The following is a 25,447-nucleotide window of genomic DNA, read 5'->3' as shown; positions in this document are numbered from 1 at the left end:
AATCTGATTATAAAGCCCAGGCTCTTTCCAAGGCCCTTCAGCCATCAGGACCATGATTGGCCAAGGTCTTTGCTCAAAACATGCTGTTGAATTGGTTTTACCAGAGCTGAAACACAATGGACACAGATCCACTGAAATCAGGGCACTTCCCCAATGGGTGGAAGAGAAACAGAGTGGTCATACTGCCCAGCACTGTCCAGACACTAGACCTGGGCTCTTGTGACTTGATCAATGTGCCTTGAGAAGCTCTGACCTTGGGGAAGTTTGGTGGGAAACAGACAGGAAGCAGTTTCTAGTGAAGTGACACTACCCACTTAGAATCTCATTGCAGGCTTTGGGACCAGCACACAGAGACAAAACAGGCTGAGACAGACCTGGGGGGACTGACACAGCGAGGATTACATATTCGTAAATATGAAATCAACATAGGTTTTGAAAAAGATTTTTTCTTCATTATTATAACAAAAGCAAAACAAACAAGCAAAACCCCTTTACTATTGTGTTTTACTTCCTCTTCCCCCATAAGATTTCGATCTTGATGGTAAGCCATGTGTATTAAAAACAAAAACAAAAGCAACAACAAAACCTGAGGTCAACTGGGAATATGTAGAGCTATTTGAGTTATTAGCCCCTGTGTGATTTTAAGGGGATGGAAAATGGGGCGGGGGGGGGGGGCAGGGAGGAGTGACTCATGCACTAAAGCCAGCAAGGAATAAAAGTCCTGACTAAAAGGGCAACAATCATTCTTCTCTTTAATATATTGTTAATACCAATATCTAAATATAACATTAGATATAATTTTTTTAAAAAACCCAAACAAAAGAATAGCAATAGTACCTTAAAATGTGGCAGTGCTATTATTCTAAGAACTTCATAAGTATTATTTCATTTCATCTTTGCAATAACCACTCTCTAGATGGCAGCAAGTTCTCCCATTTTCCCAAGTATTTGTTGAACACCTGAGATCTGCCCATTGACATGAGGCCCCAGGAAAAGAAAGGTAGTCTTTGTCCTTGAGGACCATAGAGTGTTGTTAAGGATTAAAATATGATCATACCACGTGCAAGTCAGACTATCTGTGCCAAAGGATGGATTGTTTAATAAATGCAATTGAGACATGGAGCTTGCCATTTGGAATAAAAGGGAAGAATGGGCCCTAAACCAAATCTTACATTGAAATAAATTCCATCACTTCTCAGCCTTTTGAAAATAAATAAATAAATTAATTAATTAAAATAAATTCCAGATGTATCAAATATTTTAATGTAAAAACAATGAAACCATAATATACTAGAAGAAAACAAATCGTGGGTGTATAATTTGACAGCCTTGGCATGGAGACCATTTTTCTCAGCACGACACAAACCCCAGAGGTCATAAAGGAAAAGACTACCAATCTTGACCACATAAAAAATGAAAATAAAAATTTCTAGATAACCAACACTATAATTATAATCAAAGGGAGAACTGAGGAGAAAAATATTTGTAACACCTATGGTCAACTGCTGATTTCTCTAATAAACAAAAGATCTTGCAACTTAATAGAAAAATTAAAAATTAAATGAGTCTTAGTTGCAAGAGAGGAAATCCAAAAGGCCTGTAGACACCAAAATATTTAACAATGATTGTAGAAATTCAAGTTGAAATAATACTGAGATTTCTTTTCATGTAATAGATTAGTAAACATTTCTTTAAAGCTTGATATTATCCAGTGTTAATTATGCTGTGATGGAATTGGCACCTTCAGTGGGAATATAAACTGGCAAAACCTGCACAGTCCTCTTTGTAATTCAGAAGACCCCATTCAGACCCTGATCTACTGCAGACCTCCCCATTGTGAGGAAGACTATAGCATTAAGACCACAGACTCACCTAGAGCCCACCCTCCCCCACACACACCCCTTCTAGATCTTTCTCCAGACATCTAGAGCACTGCACTTCTCTGTGAAAGTGGCACAATGTCCATGTCAGGACCTACACAGGACTCTTCTTTCAGGAGTTGGTGCCTCAAAGGCAGACGGTGCTGCTGGTGTGTGCCTCTCTGGCTGGGAGGCATACCCAACAGATGGCTGATTTCAGGGCCATGGATAAAGCTTGGGTATGAAGCTTGAAGCTGTGTTCACATGAGGCACAAGAAACTCTGCCTTGTAGAGTCAAACCAGGGGTGGGAGGAGAAGAGAAGATGGTCCATGGGCTGTGGACACGCTCAGAACATCCCAGCCTACAACTTCAAGGAGTCTGAGAATTCTACATTTGAAACTGGACTTCTAATGATGAAGATGTATTTGTCAAGGAAGGAGGATAGAACATATTTTACTGAGCAGTGTGTAGCTTGATTTAAGTACTTACGCACATGTTATATGCACATCTTCACTTATACTTCTGTTCTGGGCTCCACAAATGTTAGGATAGTTCTGGGTGTAATCATGTGGAACAATATTTGATAAAAACTTAAAATTTAAAAAAATATTCATATTTGTTCACCCAGAAATTCCCTGCCCAGAAACTTCCGATGTAGAAATACAAGTCATATAAGTACCCACAAATTTTAAGTACAAAGTTGTTAACATCTTCATAATTATAATAATAATACAAGTAATAAAACATGCCAAGCACTTTGCTGAGCACTTTAAATATTACCACTGAATCCCCACAATTATGAGATTAATACTATTATCTCTGCTTCATAGAAAAGAAAATTGAAGTTTAAAGAGAGCACCTCGGGGCTCCTGGGTGGCTCAGTCGTTTGGGGGTCCTACTTCGGCTGGGTTCATGATCTCACGGGCCGTGGGTTCGAGGCCCGCGTCGGGTTCTGTGCTGACAGCTCAGAGCCTGGAGCCTGCTTCGGATTCTGTGTCTCCCTCTCTCTCTGCCCCTCCCCCACTTGCTCTCTCTCTGTCTCAAAATAAATAAACATTTTTGGGGCTCCTGGGTGGCTCCGTCAGTTAAGGGTCGCACTCGCCTTAGGTCATGATCTTGAGGTTTGTGAATTCGAGCCCCGCGTCAGGCTCTGTGCTGACAGCTCGGAGCCTGGAACCTGCTTCGGATTCTGTGTCTCCCTCTCTCTCTGCTCCTCCCCTGTTCATGCTCTCTCTGTCAAAAATAAATAAAAAAATAAATAAATAAATTGTTTTAAAGAGAACACCTAATTGCCATTCATTTTGCTTATAAATGGCAGAGCCAGGGAGTAGGGATTTTTTTTTAACATCTAATTATGGCGTATTTCAAAATTTTAAAAATGCTAAAAGTGTGTCTTTTGTACTATTTCTTTTAAAAAGTTACAGAGCAAGTGAGACAGGGAAAGATAAATACTCTATGATTTCACTTATATGTCGAATCTAAAAAAACCCAAACTCAGATACAGAGAACAGATTCATGAGGAAGGGGGTGGGAAGCAGTGAAGGGGGTCAATGATACAAATTTCCAGTTATAAGATAAAGAAGTTTTAGGGATATAATGTACAGCATGGTGACTACAGTTAATGGCACTGTACTGTATATTTGAAAGTTGCTAATAGAATAAACCTTAAAAGTTCTCATCCCAAGAAAAAATTGTTTAACTGTGTGGTGACGGATATAACTGCACTTACTGTAGTGATCATTTTGCAATAGACCCATACATGAAATCATTATGTTGTCTGTTATGCCCAGAATTCGTGATCCCCAAAGACCACCAGGGAGCCGAGTCTGATGAAAAGCAAAGAGCCTTTATTTGACCTAGCTGGAGCTCAATCCCCTACCTGCACCAACGCAGTGGTGAGATACCAGGGAGAGAGAGCGAGTTTCAAAAGCACAAAGGTTTTATAGGGGTCTAGGGGCAGTTGGTGAGGTAATGGCTGTGGCCTCAGCTGATTGGCTGGGGAAGGGTCGGAGTCCTGTTATGCAGGTCACTGGGCGTGTTTTGATCAGGAAGTTTGAACGGGTGAGCGGGAGGTTACTCAAGGGGAGGAGGCGTGGTCTGAGGTTTCTGCGATTTTCCCGGAAAGGGGGCATGTCGGGGACATAGTCACTCAAGGCGGAGGACACAGAACAAGATGGAGTCGGCCGGCGTAGGCCCGCCCTTTCATTGTCCACCTTAAACTCATACAATGTTGTACATCAATTATCTCAGAAAAGTGCACAATGAAAAAATAAGTTGAAGACATTGCATGATAAACACAAAACTATTCACCACCAAGTTTCAACATTTTACCACAATGACTTTATGAATACATTTTCCTAATTTGCTGAATCATTTCAGGGTCCACTGAAGACACAACATCTTAAGCCTAAACATATACAACAAAATTCTATTCTCCAACATAATGATACCATTATCACACCTAAGAAAATTCACGATTTGCTGCAGATCACATAATACCAAACTATATTCAGATTTCCATAATTCGTCCCCCACATGTCTTACAGTTGTCTTCTATTGTTTCTAAACCAGGATCTAGTCTGAGTTATTGACACCCTGCTTGCCCGATTCCGTGGGAACATACCTTGAACAAAGCTGGATTTACTGGCTCTTTGCAACGGGGGTGGGGCAGGGAAGAGCCCGGCGGAGGGCTGAAGATGATTCTTGGCAAGGGGTCAGGGGGTGGTTTTGTTCTGGATTGGGTGCTGTCGAAAAGCAAAGGCAATTCTATGATTTTCTTAATTTTTTTCTGGATCAGGCAGAACAAAGCAGGGACGGGAGATGTTTGGCCATTTTTGTGGTTTGGACGATGTTCTTGTTTTTGTCTGTCCTTACGATTACAGAGTGGTCTGGTTTTTGTCTTGCTCTATCCTGGTCGCAGAGTGACCTGATTTTTGGTGTTCTGTGAAGTTGTTTATGTTCAGTTTGAGAAATCCAGGGCCTAGTTGTTAGTGGCAGGCCCACTCCAGTAGTTGTTCACATCATATTGGGTTGTTACAGCTTGTTTGTGTCTGTTAACCTAACAAATCCTTCCTACTTTTTAAAAAATCATGGGGTGCCTGGGTAGCTCAGTCAGATGGGCGTCTGACTTCGGCTCAGGCCATGTTGTCATGGTTTGTGGGTTGGAGCCCCGCGTCGGGCTCTGTGCTGACAGCTCAGAGCCTGGAGCCTGCTTCGGATTCTGTGTCTCCTTTCTCTCTGCCCCTCCCTCTTCAAACTCTGTATCTCTCTCTGTCTCTCTTTCTCAAAAATAAAAACATTAAACAACAACAACAGGGACGCCTGGGTGGTTCAGTCGGTTGAATGTCTGACTTCTGCTCAGGTCATGATCTCACGGTTCATGGGTTCAAGCCCCACATCGGGCTCTGTGCTGACAACTCAGAACCTGGAGCCTGCTTCGGATTCTGTGTCTCCCTCTCTGCCCCTCCCTTGCTCACACTCTGTCTCTCTCTCAAAAATAAACAAACAAACATTTAAAAAACCTTTTTTTTTTTAAAATAAAAAAACCATAACTTTTTGAAACCTAGTCCAATTGTCTTGTAGAAAATCTTACATTCTGGATTAATCTGATTACTTCTTTGTGATAGCATTTAGTTTGTTCCTGTAAATTGGAAAATAGGTCTAAGGGCTTGATAAGACTTAAATTAAACTTTCTGCATAAAAGCTTTTACAGGTGATGCCATGAGGTTAATACATCTTGTGAGGAGATTCATAACATTAGATCATCTCCTGACTAGTGATGTTGTTTCACAACCTGAGTAAAATGTGGCAGTAAACTTCTCAACTATAAACATACATCAGGAAGCCCATGGGATAATATTGGTACTCCACAAATATCCTCCTCCCCAGGGCCCTTCTTCAGGGTCTCTGATCATCCTTACCTGACTCAATTATTTCCTCAGGTATTGCAAAATGGTTATTTTCTATTCAACTGTTCCTTCTACATTTATAAAGTGTCATTTTTCTAAAATAATGTTCCCTTATCATCTGGGGGTGAACTGCAGTTTCTCCCAAAAAAGGATCCATGAATTCTTAGTGATACCAGAAATGGAAGGAGAATGATTCCAGAATGGAAGAGAAAAACACTCATTTATCATGATCTGAGGATACTGATACAGCTAAAATTCAACATCGGGTTGTTGGGGGGGGGGGAGGGGGGAGACGGAAGCGGGGCGGAAGGTGGGAAATGATAAAGCACTTTTTCTCTAAGAAGTGTCCTTTCCGTGGAGAATGGGAAACCAAGATCTGATTCGTGGGGCACTTACAGCAGCCAGCTTATCATTGCTTCCAGAAACACACAACACACACAAGAATTCATACTAGTATTTCCAGTTCAAATATTGATAAATTTATTTGCCAGTATACCTTATTATTTAAATTATTTTATTTAAAATTATAGGGGCACCTGGGTGGCTCAGTTGGTTAAGCATCTGACTTCGGCTCAGGTCATGATCTCGTACTCCATGAGTTCAAGCCCTCTGTAGGGTTCTGTGCTGCCAGCTCAGAGCCTGAAGCCTGCTTCAGATTCTGTATTTTCCTCTCTGCCCCTCCCCCGCTCACATTCTGTATGTGTGTGTGTGTGTGTGTGTGTGTGTGTGTGTGTGTGTGTGTCTCTCTAAAAAATAAATAAACATTAAAAAAAATATGATAAACTTGATCCCCTGTATTGGATGCCTGATACTACTAATCTCTTCTTTACAAGAAATCTTCAAAGATCTGGAATTTGTGTTGTGTCTTACTTGCTGCAAGTTGCTGATTGATGCCCAAACATTATATAAAAGATCCAATGCCCCAGTTCTCTACCTCTAAGAAGCAGAGATCTCTTCTCCTTATTCCAGTTAACCTTGTCAAGAAAAAATAACTTGTTCTTATAGGATTTTTTTTCACTGACAAAAGTCTTTCATAAACTGTATATCGTTACTTCTCAGGCCAACCATGTGAAATAAGCCATCGGTTACAAATTAATGGCCATAGGGTCACATGTGGTCCCATAACTGTTTTATTTGATTCAAAATGTTTTCCAATATTTTCATTAGGTGTTGTGATTTAGAAACCAAGGGATTTCTTATTTATATAAAAAAATTTTTAGTGTTTTATTTTTCTTGAGAAAGAGAGAGAGACAAAGTGTGAGCGGGGGAGGGGCAGAGAGAGAGGGAAACACAGAATCTGAAGCAGGCTCCAGGCTCTGAGCTGTCAGCACAGAGCCCGACGCGGGGCTCAAACTCACGGACTGCGAGATCATGACCTGAGCCAAAGTCAGATGCTTTACCGACTGAGCCACCCAGGTACCCCCGGGATTTCTTATTTAAATCCAGATATCTAGGTTCTCCAGAAAAGTTGGAAGATTTGATACAGGGACCTGGACTGCAGGTTGAAACTGGTTGGAGCTGCAAAACCTGTGACCCCTTTAGGTAGGACACGTGCCAAGTCAGACATTGTTACCATCTTGGCGCTAGCTAAGGACATTTGAGTGTGCAGTTCTGAGTTTAAATGTCTCTCCTGAGATGACCCAGACTGAGAAGAACTCTCCTCAAGACTTGTTTCCACTTTGCTGTTCATATCTGTAGACTATCCATGGTTTTTTAGCCATGTCAATGGACTTCAACCCCTGTCTAGCTCCCTGTAGCAAGCTCTGCTCCAAGACATTGTCTAGAAGCTAGACCATTTTCTCCTACATAAGAGAGTTCTATCTGTGGATAGAACTACTTAGTGGTCACTGGGAGCCACTGAGATTCCATCAGGAGGCAACCATCTGGGATTCAACCAACCTCCTCTCAAGTGCTTGAAGGAAACTCTAGTTAAGGGTTATTTTTTCTCTCTAGGGCATCAGACCTCTTTGACTCTTCTCTACAACCCCCCAGAGCTCTCTAGGGATCAACTGTGGGTGCTAAATGTCCAGGACCCAAATAACCCTCCTCACTCTCTAGTGAGCTCAAATCAAAGGTCCCAGACCACCTTCTTAGCACCTTCCTATTGGAGCAATGGAGCAAAGAAGGTGTGAGCGCAACTGCCAGTCCCAACATCAGTGGAAACCTCAGTCTCTACTGGTCATAAACATGAGGGCAGGCAGGCCAGGCAGGCCTCCTGTCTGTCGTCCTTGGCCACAGGTCCAACACCAGCACTTCTGAGAGCTCTCCTCTCACATACCATAACCACTCACTTCCCTCCACTGTTTTATTCAGATTCTTCCTTCTGGTCTTGAGTCTCAGTGCAGTCCTCTTTATGGTCCCTGCTCCATAATAAACTTCCTACCTTCTTCCACCTGTCATCCATGGCCCACACTCCCCCTCATTTACTGCAGGCTTTGGACCTTGGTTTACAGTTTCCTTCACAATCCCTGTTCACCCACCATGTGCACCATCCCTCCACCAACCTCCTCAAAGCCGCCTGAGCTGCTTCCTGTTAACCCACACTCCTACCACAAATGATCTGTATCTTCACTCCCTCCCACCTCATCTGAGGGACATATTTCCTCCTGTCCAAGAGCAGTCCTCCCAACCTCCTTCATGGTTTGACTTCTACTTTCTTGTCTCGCATTATCAATTTATGTCATGCACATGCTGTATTTGTATTCTTTCCCTACAACTGTCCTCTTATACTATAAAAATTCTCAGATTTGTCCTCATTTCAAAGCTTCTGCTTCATCTATGTCCTTGTCAAAGGTCTCAAAGAATTGTCTGTATTCATTGTCTCTAATTCTTTTCCTTTCACTCTCCCATCTATTGCCAGCTGGATCTCGGCCTTACTGCTCTGAGAATCCTCGCATCAAAACCAGCAAAAACCTCTTAAGTGCCATTAGGCACTTTCTTTCTTCTCTTGCCTGTTTGGAAACCTCTTCCCCTTTTCTCTTTCTCACTTCTGGTCGTTTGCTTAATCTTCTAACAGTCACCTGCCATTTCGTGGGTAGGGCTGGTGTTTTTGAGGATACCCCACTCCCCACTTGCAAACTTGACCAGTGTTCAATCCTCTATAATCTACACTGCTTCCAAAAGTGAATCTGTGACTTCTGGGGGCTTGTGTACCATGGCCAAGGTGGGTGGGGATGGGTGGTGCTCCACTGACTAGAAATTTAAACTCCTTGGCATCACATCGATGGCCCTCCAAGACAGTGCTCTTTCCTATCTTTCTATCTTCTCTCAACAGCAACCCCTGCCCCCAACCCCCTGTACACACTGAGCTCCTGGCTGTTCCATGACTGTGCCTTTCTATCTTCATCTGTCTCTACTAAAATAAAGATTATGACTAAGTAAATCTGGGATGGGCCTTAAAGTTTGCATTTCTTACATGTTCATAGGTGATGCTGTGCAGCTATTCCAGATATCACTTTGAGGAGACCAGAATGTCTCTTTTCTTTTTTTAAGTTTTATTCATTTATTTGGAGAGAGAGAGACATAAGCAGGGGAGGAGCAGAGAGAGAGGGAGAGAGAGAATCCCAAGCAGGCTCTGCACTGTCAGCATGGAGCCTGATGTGGGGCTCGATCCCATGAACCATGAGATCATGACCTGAGCAGAAATCAAGAGCCACATGCTTAACCAACTAAGCCACCCAGTTACCCCAGAATGTCTCTCTTCTAAAAGTGATTTATCAGGACACCTGGGTGGCTCAATCAGTTGAGTATTGACTCTTGGTTTCAGTTCAGGTCATGATCCCATGGTTCCTGAATTCCAGCGCATCAGGTTCTGTGCTGACAGTAAGGAGCCTGCTTGGGATTCTCCCTCTCTCCCTCTCCCTTTGTCCCTCCTGTGCTTGCATGCGCTCTCTCTCAAAATAAATAAATAAACTAAAAAAAAAAAAATAGGAGCGCCTGGGTGGCTCAGTAGGTTAAGAGTCGGACTCTTGGTTTTGGCTCAGGTCATGATCTCACAGTTCTGTGAGTTCAAGACCCACATCAGGCTCTGTGCTGGCAGCATGGAGCCTGCTTGGGATTCTCTTTCTCCCTCTTTCTGCACCTTCCCCACTCACACTGTCTCTGTCTCTCAAAATAAACAAATAAAATAAATAAATAAATAAATAATAAATGTGAGTTATCTAAGTCAGTCACAGAAGGACAAATACTGCCTCATAATTCCATAGTTATGACTCCACCTTTATGAGGTGTCTAAGTCAGACACATACAAACAGAATAGAATGGTGGTTGCCAGGGACTAGCAGGGAGATGGGGAGTTGCTATTCGATGGGTATAGTTTCAATTGTGCAAGGTGATTACGTTCTAGTGATTAGCACGACAACACTGTGTCTATAGTTAACACTGTTATAATGCACACTTAAAATCCAATAAGAGGGGAAAACTCATATTGTGTGCTTACCACACACACGTAAAAGGAAAACCTAAAAACTGATTTACCTTTTATTGCAGGTGCCTAAAATCTCTTCGTCTACTAGTTTATGCCATTCAAATTATTTCACTGGAAAATATTTGCCTGTATGAGAAATTTGGTGGGAAGTGGGGGATGGGAGAAGGGAAGGAGATGGATCATCACAAAATGGGACAGAATGATGTAACAGCAGGTTAACTTGATGTCTAGTCACATCCCTTAATTTCTTTTATCCTAAGACAAATACATATAGACCAGAGAATATTTATAAGCCATGAAGAAGAAAATAAAATTTCCCATAATCCCATCACTCAGTATAATTTGGTGATTTATTCATTCAATTATGCATTGAGCGTTGACTAGTGGTGGGCATTGTGCAGTTAGGGACACAGTGTAAATGAGATGGACATAACCCATGACTCCATGAAAGCTATCATCTAGGTGAAGGGGCAGCAAACCATGGCCCAAGGGCCAAACCGAGCCTTCTGTTTTGATGAATATAGTTTCGCTAGAACACAGCTATGCCCATTCATTTGTGTATTTTCTGTGGCTGGTTTTACTCTTTAATAGCACAATTGAGTAGTTGCTACAACTGAGTAGTTGCAACAGGGAGCACATGGACCAAAAATCCTAAAATATTTACTATTTGGCCTTTTAAAGAAAAAAAATTTCCAACTCTTGCTCTACAGGCAATTGATAACATGTTTCCTATGCTAAGGACCTTGTCAGGTTATTCTTAGGTATTTGACAATTTGAACTATTTCAAAATTCTTTTTCTAATTGTTGCCTTTATATAAAAATACATTTTATTTTTGTATTGACTTTGTAGTCACTGAATTCTTAATTCACTTATTAATTCTAATGATTTATCTGTTGTTTTATTTAGATATTGTCATAGTTATTTCATATGAAAATAATTTTTTTATTAAAATTTATTTTTTATTTTTGAGAGAGAGACAGCGAGACAGAGTGTGAGTGGGGGAGGAACAGAGAGAGAGGGAGACACAGAATCCGAAGTGGGATCCAGGCTCCGAGCTGTCAGCACAGAGCCTGACATGGGGCTCGAACTCAGGAAACCACAAGATCATGACCTGAGGCGAAATCGGACGTTTAACCGATTAAACCACCCAGGCACCCCAACAATTTTATTTTTTCCCTTTTAGTCTCTATCCCTTTAATTTTTTTATATATTCTACTGGCTAGCATCAACACATGTTAAATAGAAATGCTGATAGCCAGTAACCAGTATCCTGTCTCTTTCCTAATCTCAAATGGAGAGTTTTTTAAAACCCAAAACTTATGGCAGTACCTTTATATTCAAGGAATACATTTTTAAAAAAATTTTTTCCTACTTTTCTGAGTTTTCATATTATGTTTTATAACTTAATCTTTTTAGTGAATATATTTATACAAGTATTGTCATCAAATGTTATGTTAATTAAATATTCCTCTTAACATCCTAACACCTACATGATATTCCATCATAGGCTTAGACCTTAATTTATGTAACCAATCTCCTAGTCTCTTAATGTGTGACAAGTTATTCACTTTCCAGGGCACCTGGATGACTCAGTCAGTTAAATGTTGGATTTTGGCTCAGATTATGATCTCACGGTTCCTGAGTTTGAGCCCACATTGGGCTCTCTGCTATCAGCAGAGTCAGCCTCAGATTCTCTCTCTCTCACTGCCCCTTCCCCACTCCCACGTGCTCTCTCAAAAATAAACTTAAAAAATATTTAAGCATCTTCCTTTTCTCATTTTCCACAATGACTCCTATTTATAGATAGTATGTATGCAGCCGTAGCTATCTATTACAGGCACTATCTATGGACTACAAAGCTAACATAGCTCTCAGGGAGTTGTTTGGTTAAAAGATCTTGCACATAAGCAACAGCTTAGGCAAAAGGCAGAGGAAGTTTGGACTTAGCATGTATTGGAATAAGAGGGTGCTGGAAGAAGTGTGAGGTGAGGCTGGAGAGACACAGGGAGACCCAGGGTTGAATTTTGTCTTGAGAGCAATGGAACAACAGTTGAATGATGCATCTTTTTTAAATGTTTGAGGGAGAGAGACACACAGGGAGGGACAGAGAGAAAGAGACAGAAAATCCAAGGCAGGCTCTGAGCTGTCAGCACAGATCCTGATTCAGGGCTCGAACTCACCAACCTTGAGATCATGACCTGAGCCGAAACCAAGAGACGGATGCTTAACCAACTGAGCCACCCAGGTGCCCTGCAACTTGCATTTTTAAAAAAGTTCTCTGACTCCTTTTAAATCTTTAGGTCTCTGTAAGAATTCATCTGATGACTCTTAACTGATGATTGGATTGACTTGTCAGCCAAGATGTTACCATCCTCTTTGGCCACACAACCCCACCAGGTTGGTCTCCACATAATGGCACAGCCCAATAGGACACACTTCTCACTTTAAATCATTGAAGAATGTATAGAAGTTTATTGAAAGTTTCTCAGGGACGAAGGAGGGGTTTACACTATATATCGCAGCAAAAACTTAATCTTTGAATATTCACCCTCCCCATAAAGTCCTGCTACATACATTAGTGACCCAGACACTTTATGAAGATTCCAGCTTTCTCCTTCTCCTCCCCCCCACCTTCCTCCAGCCCCACCCCAGTGCTTTCCCTCTGCATCTCTTGATCCCTTTTTTTAAATGTTAATTTATTGAGAGACAGAGTGAAAGCTGGGGAGGGACAGAGAGAGAAGACATACACACAGAATTGGAAGCAGGATCCAGGCTCCGAGTGGCCAGCCAGAGCCCACAGACCGCAAGATCATGACCTGAGCTGTAGGTGGCCACCCAACCAACTGAGCCACCCAGGTGCCCCTGTTGCCATTAACTTTTTAAAGTTATAAGCATGTTATCTCTTCCAATTTTACAATTGTGATATGGTCACAAATAGTTTAAAGCAAAAAAAAATCTCCCTCTCCCTCATAGAAAGTTATTTTTGACAATATTTTAAAGACAGCCAAGCAAGACTACACTTAAAATTTATAAGCATGAGCTTGAGTGCCTTTGTCCACTGCTCCTCCGTGTTCAGGCGGGTTCTGATGGAATAGAACTCACCAGTGCTTCCAGAGTCTTCCATCAGGCCATTTTCCACTTGAATCTTGCAGGGCAGGCAGAGACCCCACTTGCCTTTCTCAGCCTCTTCCTTGAACTGCTGCATGCAGTCCAAAAAAGCCATCATTGCGAGGTCAAATTTGATATCCAAGCAAGTAATCTGCCCCGTGATGCAGAACAATGGCAGCTCAATGGCGTCATCTGTTAAAGACTTCAGATAGGACCGGTTTCCACAGGGGAAGAGTTGATACCTCTGAAACTCCAGCCCAATCTTGTTGGACAGGGCATGCAGTAGCAAGGCTGTCTGTCCCCAGGCCATGTTGATCTCATTCCAGCTCACGGGGACAGTGGGGAGGCAGCCCAATCTGAAGCCATTGATGATGCCCACAGGGCCATCATCCCTGATCTCAAAGGTGGCACTGAAGACATTGGTCTTCTTCAGCCAGTCCCACTGGATCTGGGCATGTACCAGCAGGTTTCTCCTGCTGGTCAGCTCATCCTGCAGTTCCAGTTGCTGCCATTGTAAGTTACTGTAGTCCCTCCAGTGCTGTTCATCCTGCTGGTCCAGCACTTGAGTCTCTGCTCTGGCAGCCTCAAGATCCTCTGCTACTCTTTTTTGGTTCTTCTCCACCTCCTCCAGCTCTTGAGCCAGCCTTGCTTCCTCCAGCTCCAGGCCCTCCAGCTCCTCCTGCAGTGTCTCCAGCTCCCCGTCATGTATTCTCTTCCTCCAATGTTTGTAGTTCTGGTTCTCTGTTTCTGTGAGAATGAGTTGGGTGTCCAGCTCCTCTAAAAGTTTGTCAGTGCAGTCCTCACACAGGGCGTGGTCCACATCTCTTTCACCAGTCAGGATGTCAAAAATGTCCCCAGCAGTCTTCTGGGCGTTACTGAGCATACTTGTAGGGGCAAACTCTCCAAGTAAGATGAAGTTGCTAGAACTGTCCCTGGACATCTTGCCATCATCTCCAGGGAGGGTGGAGCAGGAGGTACTATCCTGCAGCTTCTCAGTATCTGTCTCTGCCTTGGAGGCAGGGCCTCTTTCCAGGGTTTCTCCTGGCTCCCACTGAGCTGAGAGTGTGGAAGCTGGAGGTTCTTGGGTGGTCTCAAGACCTGAGGTCTCCATGGACTGATTCAGCTTTAGTGGCTGCTTGCAGCACTGGCAAATGAAGCGGATGGGGAACATGGTGGAGGCCTTGGCTCTTACTTGGATTCTAAGTTTCCTCTGGCTCCCCACTTACTTGTCCATTTATACCTTTTTAAACTTCTTTAGAGGAGTAATTCCTTCAAAATGCATATCTCATCTTGTTGCTCTTCTTAACACCTTATTTTGGTGCCCTCCTTAGATACTCTAGGGTTCCTTTAGCTCCTTTTAGACAAGTAATTCTTTCTAGAAGGCAAATCTGATCATCTCACTTTGTCTTTTAACATTTCCAAGGCATATCTTAAGAGTACTTCTAAACTAAGTCCTGATCGTGGCCCTTCCCTCCTTAAAATGGTTTAATGTTCTTGTCTTACCTTAAAATAAAATCCCATCACCTTAACCTGACACCAGGGCCTCTGCCCATTTTCCCAGCTTCTCTCCCAATTTCCTGCTACCTTTACCCATGGCTTCTCCATGATGCCTGGAGTAATGATTGCAAAGGATCTACTACACAAATTATGCCTTTCCTCACCCTGATACCTCTCCCCAAAGAGTTGGGGAACAGCAGAATAAGTTTGGAATTGCTTCCAATGTCATGGTCAATTCTGAGTCCTGATTCATCCTTGGGAGTAGAATGGCAAAGCATATTCATTGCTCATGGCTGAACTTCATTTTAATTACCCACCCAACAAAACCAAATTCAAGCCATACCTGGCTTTGGGTTCGATTCAGCCCAGAGAGACAAGCTAAGGAAACATAGCTGAAGGGGAATAGAGATTGTTTCAGACTGTGGTTTATCTAACAACTGAATGATGCCTCCTGGATAATCCAGAATCAGTCTGTTGGAGCTTTCCTTTAGTGAAGGAATGAATGGAACTGGAGTGTCATTTTCAGCTAGGAAGGAAATCCCTGATTTCTGGAGACCTTCCCTCCAATTCTTATGTCCTCATTCTGGGGTCTCCTTTGGGAGGGCTTGAGAAGCCCAAGAGTGAAGAGGATTCTAAGGATTGGGAACAGGGGTTTTATGTACTACTGTATCATCAGCACTGAGATAAATTGCCTTGTCCCCTCTTCCCTGTCCAAACTTTGTTCCTTTTCTTGGGCTTTGTCATAAACCTCTAGGAAAGACTTGTCTGTACCTATTGTCTCCAGTTCTTCTTCTGTTCTCTCTTAAAGCCACCATAATTCAACTTTAATTTCAGCGCTCTATAGAAAGTCCTCATAACAAGGTCACAAATGTTATCTGTGTTGCTAAATTTAATCTCAGTGGAATAAGAAGCAAGTTCTTCAGCAAAAAGTGAAGATGGGGAAGAGATGTGTGTGAGAGTTACCTCAGTGAGTAGGAGATTGAATAGAGGAGAGAAGTGGTGTGATTGCTCTTCATCTGTAAAGGTCCACATGAGACTGGCTGTCATGTGTACATATCAGGTATACATGTCAGTCCCTCACCTGAATGGGTGTTGTCAAGCAAGCAAGACTAAACCAGGGAGGCAGGAGAGAAGGTGCCAGCAGGGAAGTGGTTAGGAAGGTTGACTTCAACGCATACTGGTAAGGAAGGGTGGGCGTGGGAGGGAGACACAGCAAAAAGGTGGGAGAGCTGATGTGTTTCTGTTCTCAGAGGTTGAAGGAGGATAGCAGTCAGGATATCAGACCAGAGGAGTAAACACAAGAGGTAGTCGAAGGGTGTGCATGAAATAGACACAACAGAGGACTTGCTCCCCATGATCTATAGTCATCTTTCCACTATACATCCTGAAACAAACAACCTCCTGGCATGTGACGCAGTATTCTGGAGTCGGTCTTGGGTTCTAATTTTGCTTAACTTAACAAGTTGCTTAAACGTCTTTGTGCTCAGAGTTTTCATCTGAAAATGAATTAAACAGAAGCCATCCTAAGAGAATTGCTTTGATGATTAAACAAGATGATGTTTAGAACCTCAAACTGACATTAGTTTCCTCTCATCACCAGTCTCCTATGTGGCCATAGTCTGGCTTTCTCCTTCTCCTTGTGAAGCTTGAACTTCTCAAAAGAGAAGTTAACTACCCCTCACTGTTTCCATATGCTCATCAGACCTCTTTCAACCTTTGCAATCTGGCATCTGTCTCCATAATTAACGGAATAAAATCGTTCTTGCTAAGATTAGCAGTGTATTCTTAAATAGCACATCTCAAAACATCTTTTCTGTTCTCTTCCAAATTGGGACTCATTGTTTAACATTCGAAGTGATTGCTATCCTTTCCTTGTGGAAAGAGGAAAACAAAGTACTTATTTGGATTCCAGAGGATTGTTGTCTCTGATTCTCCTGGATCTCTGATCTTCCTTTTCCACCCTGCTGAGCCTTGTCCCACCAAGAGATTCTGAATTTTTTTATTTATTTATTTTGAGAGAGAGAAATAAAGTAGTAGAGGGGCAGAGAGAGATCCCAAGCAGTCTCCATGCTGTTAGCACAGAGCCCAATAGGAGGGAGCTCAAACTCATGAACCATGAACTGTGAGATCGTGACCTGAACCAAAATCAAGAGATAGATGCTTAACCCACTGAGCCACTCAAGAGATCTGAATTTTAAAAAATAAAAATCTGTCTTTGAGATAGACAACTAAATTTTTCTGAAGCTTGCAAAGTGTGAATAAAAATCTCCTTTAAAAATTCAAGGCTTTGTACACCCATGGTCATAGAAGCCTCATTCACCATAGTCAAAAGGTAGAAGCAACCCACATGCCCATTGGTGAATAAATGGCTAAACAAAATGTGATATATACATACAATGAAGTATGGCCTTAAAAAGGGAGGAAATTTTGACTCATGCAACAACCTGGATCAAACTTGAAGACATTATGCTAAATGAAATAAGCCAATCACAAAAGGACAAATATTATATGATTCCATTTAAATGAAGTACCTAGAGTAATCAAATACAATTCATAGAGACAGAAAGCAGAACGGTGGTTGCCAGGGGCTGAGGGAAGAAGGGTTCTCTCTATAAATCACTGTGATGTTATACTTTACATAAGAAATATATACATGATCTTCTCTGTTCATGCCACAGAGCTCCTAAACCCTTGGAGTGTCTTAAGCAATGAAAACAATCAAGGTGCCGTTTGTTATGTTAATGAAGTGACTATCAGAAAGCACCTAAGGATGGGGCCTGTTGTTAGGAGAACCAACCATGTGATTGGAGGGTTGGAACATTTAGTTCCATTCCCCTGACCTCCAGAGGGGTGTGAGGCTGGAGGTTAAATGGATCACCAATGGCCATTGATTTAATCACCTGTGCTTATGTAATGAAGCCTCCATGAAAACACAAAAAGGAGTGGGTTCAGGGAAGTTCTGGGTTGGTGAACACGTGGCAATTTGGGGAGAGTGGTGAGCCTGGAGAGGGCATGAAAGGCTCACATGCTTCCCACATACATGGCTATATGCATCTCTTTCATCTGGCTGTTCCTGAGTTATATTCTTTTATAATAAACTGGTAATCTAGTAGGTAAATGTTTTCCTGAGTTCTGTGAGCTCTTCTAGGAAATTAATAAAATCTGAGGAGGGGTCAAGGGAATCATTTGATGTCAGAATTGTTTGATGTGAGGAAAATACCCACACACTGGAATTGGGAGCAGAATGCTAGTTAGTGTCAGAATATTCTAGTGTTAGTGTTTAATGGGTACAGAGTTTTAATCTGGGAAGTTCTGGAGATGAATGGTGGTGATGGTTGCACATGTGGGGAGGAAAAACTTTATCTGCCCTTCAAGGTTCTTCTAGTATGCCTAAGAATTAAATTGAGATAAGACAGGGGCACCCAGGTGGCTTAGTTGGCTAAGCATTCGACCTCAACTCAGGTCATGCTCTCATGGTTTGTGGGTTCAGGCCCTGCATTGGGCTCTGTGCTGACAGTTCAGAGCCTGGAGTCTGCTTCAGATTCTGTGCCTCCCTTTTTCTCTGTTCCTCCCCTGCTTGCATTCTATCTCTCTCTTAAAAATAAATAAAGATTTTAAAAAATGAATTAAAAAATTGACATGAGACAGTAACATTTAATTTCGTACATATGGGGAATCCACAGAAACATTAAATTCCAAAGATAGGCAAAAATGAGGTGTATAAGTCATCCTGAACTAAGGAAAAGGGGTTTGGGATCTGGGATTTTTAAGGGAAGGAAAACAATGCACAGGAAGATGAAAAAGGGTAAATGTTTGGTAAACAAGTGTTTGCTAGACTATTCAGAAACAATGGAACACAGAGAGGAATTTTAACAAATAGACCTTGTTAAAAATTCTTCCCTGTGTAGGGTGCTTGGATGGCTCAGTCTGTTAAGCGACCAGCTTCAGCTCAGGTTATAATCTCACAGTTCGTGATTTTGAGCCCCGTGTGGGGGCTCTGTGCTGACATCTCAGAGCCTGGTCCTGCTTCAGATTCTGTGTTTCCCTCTCTCTGCCCCTCTCCCACTCATGCTCTGTCTTTCTCTCTCAAAAAATAAATTAACATTTTAAAAAATGTAAAAAGAAAATTTGTCCCTATCTGCTTCTTCTCGTTCATATTATACTATAGTTATCTATGGTGATAGCTCCCTTCCTGGAACAGGTCCTCTAAATTCTCTTAGATGGGGTACCTGGGTGGCTCAGGAGGTTAAGAGCCCTGCTTGGGATTCTCTCTCTCTCTGCCCCTCCCCTGCTCATGCTCTCTCTCTCTCTGTCTCAAAATTAATAAATAAGCTTAAAAAAACAGCTTTTGACTTTCGGCTCAGAGGAGGCCATGCTGCAACTGTCTTTGGTTGTCCCTAATCCAGGTTCATCCAACACCAACTACCTCCACCATGCTGCCTAAGTTCGACCCCAATGAGGGCAAAGTCATATACCTGAGGTGCACCGGTGGTGAAGTCGGTGTCACGTCTGCCCTGGCCCCAAAAATCAGCCTGCAGGCTCTGTCTCCAAAAAATGTTGGTGATGACATCGCCAAGGTAACAGGCGATTGAAAGGGTGTGAGGATTACAGTGAAACTGACCATTCAGAACAGACAGGCCCAGATAGAAATGGCACCTTCTGTCTCTGCCCTGATTATCGAAGCCCTCAAGGAACCTCCAAGAGACAGAAAGAAGCGGAAAAACATTAAGCACAGTAGAAATATCACTTTTGATGAGATCATCAACATTGCCCAACAGATGTGGCACTGATCCAGAGAACTCTCTGGAACCATTAAAGAGATTTTCGGAACCGCCCAGTCTGTGGGCTGCAATGTTGATGGCTGCCACCCTCATAACATCAATAGTGATGCAGTGGAATGCTCAGCCAGGTGAGAAATACAAAGGACTAACTAACTAACTAAATAAGGACTAACTAAATAAATAAAAATGAAAAAGAAATCAAAGGACCTCTCTAAAGCCTCTCTCTATCTCTCTGCAGTGTCCCTGGGGTGATAAGATAGCTATTAGAAACTTTCCTGGAGATTTAAAATGCCCCAGGACTCTCAGATGGGCTCAAAGAGCAAGACCCATATTAACTAGAAAAAAATAGCCACAGCTCAAAAATGCTAAGCAAATATGCCTCTGTTTGCTATGATTAAAGCGAAAAAATTTTGTGTGATGTGTCTTACCATGGTTTAAAAACCTCAAGGTTGCACTGGCTTATGGGCCTCAGATGTCCCCTGTCTCCTTTGTAAACCTCCACATACTTTGTGGCCTCACAAACACCAGTGTGGCGATGTAAGCGTCTGAGGAAGGACTCTTGTGGCTGCAGAGGCCAGACACCTGCGGGCCCAGAAGTGACTCACACAGGATGGGAAGGCAATGCTCATCGTTACAGGGGAGCCCAGATTTTTGGTTCACATAAGAAATTTCTAAAAGAAATTTTAAGCTTTAATTCATTTTGCTTTGCGTCAGACTAGCCAACATCCTCCTTGCTGGTGAGACTCCACAGAAGTTAATCACAATAAGCTGCAGTGGGGATAGTTTTTAAGATTCAAACCATCAAAAGAGCCAAGGCTCTGGCTTTCTGTCCCAGGTCAGATGCTGATTTAGGAAGCCACTTAACTTCACAGTCTGCTTAGTTAAATTCTGTGAAACGGATGCAACGCTAGCAATGAGCCATTGCTCACAATAGCTGTTGTGGGCAAAGGCATCTACACCATACTCCTTCTGTGCTCTTCACAGCATGTAGTGTCACGTAAATGTTCAGTAAACTGTTGCTAGATTCTGCATGCATTACTAATGCATGGAAGTGCTCCGCCTGAGAGACTGGAGCTCCCCCCTCCTGCCACTCCCCACTAATCCCCATCTAACGCCATGCCAGAAAAATAAAATATAGATTTATGCAGAGCTAACGTGTTTGCATAAAACAAATATTCTTTGCAAAAAGATTCACAGAATTTCTACAAATAGACTTCTGGCTACTGGGCATTACAGAACATTAACTCTTTATAATCGATATTAAAATGTTGGCAGTCAATGCCAGTTGAAGGGCAGAACGTTCCAAGTCAATCCGCCTGTGGGTACTGAAACTTCTCACCTATGCACTGGCACATGCATCCATTGGTCTTGGTGGTTGACGTGTGCCATATCTGCCCTTCCAATGCACTAAATGTCTCTTGACAATATTGTTGAAATCTATCTTGTATCCTTAGCACCCATTCATCCATTTTGCTCCTTGTTTTCTTCTTTCTTTTTGTTTTCATTCCTATGGAAGGGCTTCTAGACACCATGACTCTGACTGAAATAATTCCCTCCAGGGGACAGCTCATTCTACTAAAATATACAGGTAATTTTCTTTTCAGAGAACTTCCTGCTAATCATAATGATTTGATAATTAGACTGAAAATCTAGGAGTAGCAATTTATCACATGTACTGAATTACTCTCCGTTGTCACAAGGAATGCCTTTAGAAATTCCTGATGATGACATGTCATTCCCTCAGAAGACTGTGAAGATCACTCATTCCCCAAGACTTTTGCTATATGAACAAGGAAAGCACCACCATCAATATCTAGGCTCAGACCTTTGTTTTTATCGTCCTCATAAGCACTAGCAAGGAAAGGAAAGTCCTCAGAAAGCAGCCAAAGTCTTGATGTCTTGAAACAGTCCCTTCAAGATCCTGAATGCTCCCAGGCAGGATTGTATTTTATACCTAAGGCCAAACCGGCTGAAGCCCAAAGTCTCCCCACCCCTGGACAACGCCTACTGCTTCTGATGCCTTTGTCCATGCCATTGGCCCCATTTAACATCTTCTCAATCGAAGACTAAATTAACATAGCCTCCCTCTTATAGCCTATTCTGGGGTTCAGGACATTTGATGGCCTAAAGATTTTTTCCATTTTGTTCTGATGCAGTGGGAAGAGATTTGGCCCAGGACTCAAGGGGCTTGGTTTCTTTTCATAATTTACTATAGAAAGTTCTTCTCTGTACCTCTCTCAGTTTTCTTATTTATAAAATAAGGGACTTGGAAAAAGTGATATTCAAAGTCCTCACAACCTCACTTATTATACATTTTCCACCTCTTATTAGGCCAGGTTGCCAACTAATTCTTGTGCTTACCCCACACTCTCTCCTAACCCCCACAATAATATCACTGAGAAGTAATTTGAGGACCAGAATTTGTTAAAAGACATAGGCTTATTCTTAAAGATAGCCATGTGATATAACCATATGACCACAGACTATGTTTTCACCTATTTTGCTACCTTAGGCTCAGCGGTCTTTTTCAATGACAAAGTTGGTGATTGATGTCATATTCTTGTCTACGCACTCACAATGGGCCTAGCAATCAGAGCCCACAATGGCCTGGAATGGCAGGAAACTACATGGACCGTGGCCTGTTGGGATCATGGAGAAGGTAGAAAGTGGGGGCCACCACCAGCTGTCAGGACACAGGATTACGTGGTATGCGACACAGTAGAGTGAGGTGAGGGTCTGGAAAGGATGAGGAAGCTGAGGCAGGTGGGATGCTCAGGGCACTAAGACTAGGATGAAGGTCAAGGTTGTGGGGCCAGAATGGACACTGGCCAGCTGGCTTGACATTCAAAGTTGGGCTGGCAACAGGGCTGGCTTATCATTCCGGCCATGCATTCATTGAATCCTACTGTAGGCATGGGAGGAGGGGTGGAGGCTGACAACTTTGGAGGACCTGACATGTTCCTGGTTTAGTGTGGCAATTGTATTATTGTTAAGCAAATATTCATCTTTCTCTCCCTCCACATGGGAATTATTTTGGACTGTGGACTGTGGGCTGAAGTGACAGTGTGCTAGTTCCAAGCCCAAGTTTCCCCCACCGCCCCTGTGCTCCTGTCTTCCACCGTGAGAACAGCATATCCCATGGAGGAGCTACTCCTTTCCCCTCCATTCCCAAGTGAGAAGGCATCTGGAACCCAGGCCAGCCAACCTGCAAGACTTGGAGTGAGCAATGTATGCTTGGGTTGTAAACCCCTGAAACTTGCAGTTATTATCACAGCACAAGCTGAGTAATCGAGAGAGTGTTAATTACCTTACATCTATTTCCGCATGTTAATGTTTCTGAAACAAGCAACAGGATCTCAGGTGAGGGTCAGAATCCCTCAGGTGCTGGGCTTTGGGCCCAGGCGTATTTGACACCTGATCAAAAACCATGCTTTCCATTAAAACATGATGACTCTGGTCTTCGATGAATAGAGCAATAATTGACTTAGAATAGAAAAGTGGACTTCGAGAAAATGCCAACTGAGTATTCCTTCAGAGCCCTGGGTACAAGAGCCCCAGATCCTCCCAGGAATGGATGTCCTGATGGGGGTTCTGCATCAGTAAAGCAGCCTCAGATGCCTTAAGGATGCAAATGGCCACTGCTGAGAGCCCCTTCTCTCTCTCCTTCACCCCTGTGTAAGTACACAGTACAGTCAGGAAGAGACACAGATCAGAATCAAGAGGAAATACAATCAGACGGCCCCAGTACCGTCAGGAAGAGTGGAAACAATGTGGCCCTGTTTCTCAGCTCCCACATTCCTCTGCCAGAAAACCCTGGCTCCTCTCCTCTCCTGAGTCATCCTTGCAGGTGTTTGCAACCCTTGGGATGAAAAATGATGCTCTAGCATAAAGACGCATGGCGGGGCTTACTAATTAATCCCTTACCACTGGAAAGTAGGAAAGTGGAAAACATGGAACATGGGATAGAAAGGCAGTTTGGAAACCGGCTAGGAAAGGACGGCAGGCCTTCACGCAGTTAGCCAGAAATGTTTTCCAAAGTTACTGCATTTAGGGTCAGACTGGCCCTGAAGGCAGCTGAACATGGTGGTGTGGCCTATCAAGAAACTCCTCTGACAGTATTCAACCCCGCCCATCCTGTTTCTCTGGTGTCTGGGAATTTATTCAGCCTGAAAACCTCACCAGCTCTGGAAGACCGTTTGTTCCCAGTTATGCAGTACTGGAAAGTTTCTTCTTCTCTCTGGAACATGCTGAGCCCTCCCCCTGAGTCTGCTCCTTCCTTTTCCCAGGAAGGGGGCAGCTCATCACTCTTGGGGCCTCAGTTTAGGCTTCACCTCCCAAGGAGGCCATTCTGTACAGTGGGGCTCCCCAGACACCCTCCCTTAGAGCACCTTTACCAAACTTAATTCCATCCACAACTAGTGACTTGTGGTTTAGCTGTTTATCATGTCTTTCCCAACATGATGAGAGCTTTGTCGTGTTAGGGACCGCCTGGCTTGCTAGTTCCCGGCCCCTCAGGAGCTCACTCAGTGACGTGACTAAATGCATGAGTGACTGATTGCACTGTCATATCAACTCTGGAAGGTAACTATCATTTTGCTATTAACTGTTGAATTCTGCCCCAATTTTTCTTTTTAAAAATTTTTTACTGTTTATTTCTCTTTGAGAGAGAGAGAGGGACAGAACATGAGCAGGGGAGGGGCAGAGATAGAGGGAGACACAGAATCTGAAACAGGCTCCAGGCTCTGAGCTGTCAGCACAGAGCCTGATGCTGGGCTCGAACCCATGAACTGCAAGATCATGACCTGAGCCAAAGTTGACCACTTAACCAACTGAGCCACCTATGTGCCCCTGTCCCGATTTAAAAAAAAAAAAAAATGTTGCTTAATTGTATCACCTAAGTAATATATGAAGACTTACTGCTATAGAGATTTCAAATACTGTAAAACCTTGGATTGTGAGTAATTTGTTCTGTGAGTCTTTCCCGAGAGGAGCAAACATTTCTAATAAATTTTAACTTGATAAACAAGCAGTGTCTTGCAATGCAAGGAGTACGTGACATCGAATGTCACATGATCACAACAGAGCCAATGGTTCTTCCCTCTCTTTCTCTCTCTGTGGGACTGTGGGTGATTTTCTCCCATGCTTGGATGTTTGGCCTCAGGCTGCCATGTTTGGCAGAATCAGTGATTTTTCAGAATGTGAAAACATGCCCACAACTGGCACTAGTATAATTTTTGTCACTTCGAAGCATGTATGGACAGTCCTTTGCTTTTCCATTTAGAGTAAGTTTTGCTTCATTTTGGATCATTAGATAGATTCCTTGTTAAATTTGCATGAAAAGAAAAAGATTCCATTGAGCCAATAGATAGCAGTGATTCTGTTAGTGATAGTGAAAGTCATCTTACATAATAACCCATCTCTCTCGGGGCGCCTGGATGGCTCAGTCGGTTAAGCGTCCGACTTCGGCTCAGGTCGTGATCTCACAGTCTGTGAGTTTGAGCCCCGCATTGGGCTCTGTGCTGACAGCTCAGAGCCTGGAGCCTGCTTCGGATTCTGTGTCTCTCTCTGTCTCTGCCACTCCCCTGTTCACACTCTGTCTCTCTCTCTCTCAAAAATAAACATTAAAAAAAAATTAAAAAAAATAATAATAACCCTCCTCTATCTTATCTCTCTCATACCAGCCACGAAGGTTTTCAAAGGAAGTGCAGATTAATTTGTTTATTTTTCTTTACATTTTGTATTTTCTTTATTATTTTGTATTATATTACAGTATTGTAATCATTTTTATACGAATATTTTTGGGTTGTGGAATGAATCGTCTGAGTTTCCATTATTTCTTATGGGGAAATTAAACAAGTGCTTTGGA

The 25,447-nt window shown here is 42.8% G+C and overlaps 1 protein-coding gene and 1 pseudogene across 1 annotated transcript; one reads left to right on the top strand and one right to left on the bottom strand.

Annotated features, from left to right (window-relative positions):
- Positions 1 to 13,172: 13,172 nt before the first annotated feature.
- BECN2 (beclin 2) lies at positions 13,173 to 14,474 on the bottom strand. The gene has a single exon (XM_047076489.1). It carries the CDS (start codon positions 14,472 to 14,474, stop codon positions 13,173 to 13,175), a length of 1,302 nt encoding a protein of 433 aa, XP_046932445.1.
- A 4,684-nt stretch (positions 14,475 to 19,158) lies between these two features.
- The window catches only part of LOC124509879 (60S ribosomal protein L12-like), a 32,926-nt pseudogene continuing 26,637 nt past the window's right edge, over positions 19,159 to 25,447 (top strand).

The sequence above is a fragment of the Lynx rufus genome, unplaced genomic scaffold (genome assembly GCF_022079265.1).
Source record: "Lynx rufus isolate CCGP_SWC_20201006 ecotype Redwood Valley unplaced genomic scaffold, mLynRuf1.p SCAF_15, whole genome shotgun sequence".
NCBI classification, from domain to species: domain Eukaryota; kingdom Metazoa; phylum Chordata; class Mammalia; order Carnivora; family Felidae; genus Lynx; species Lynx rufus.
This window is presented reverse-complemented; position numbering and strand designations above follow the sequence as displayed.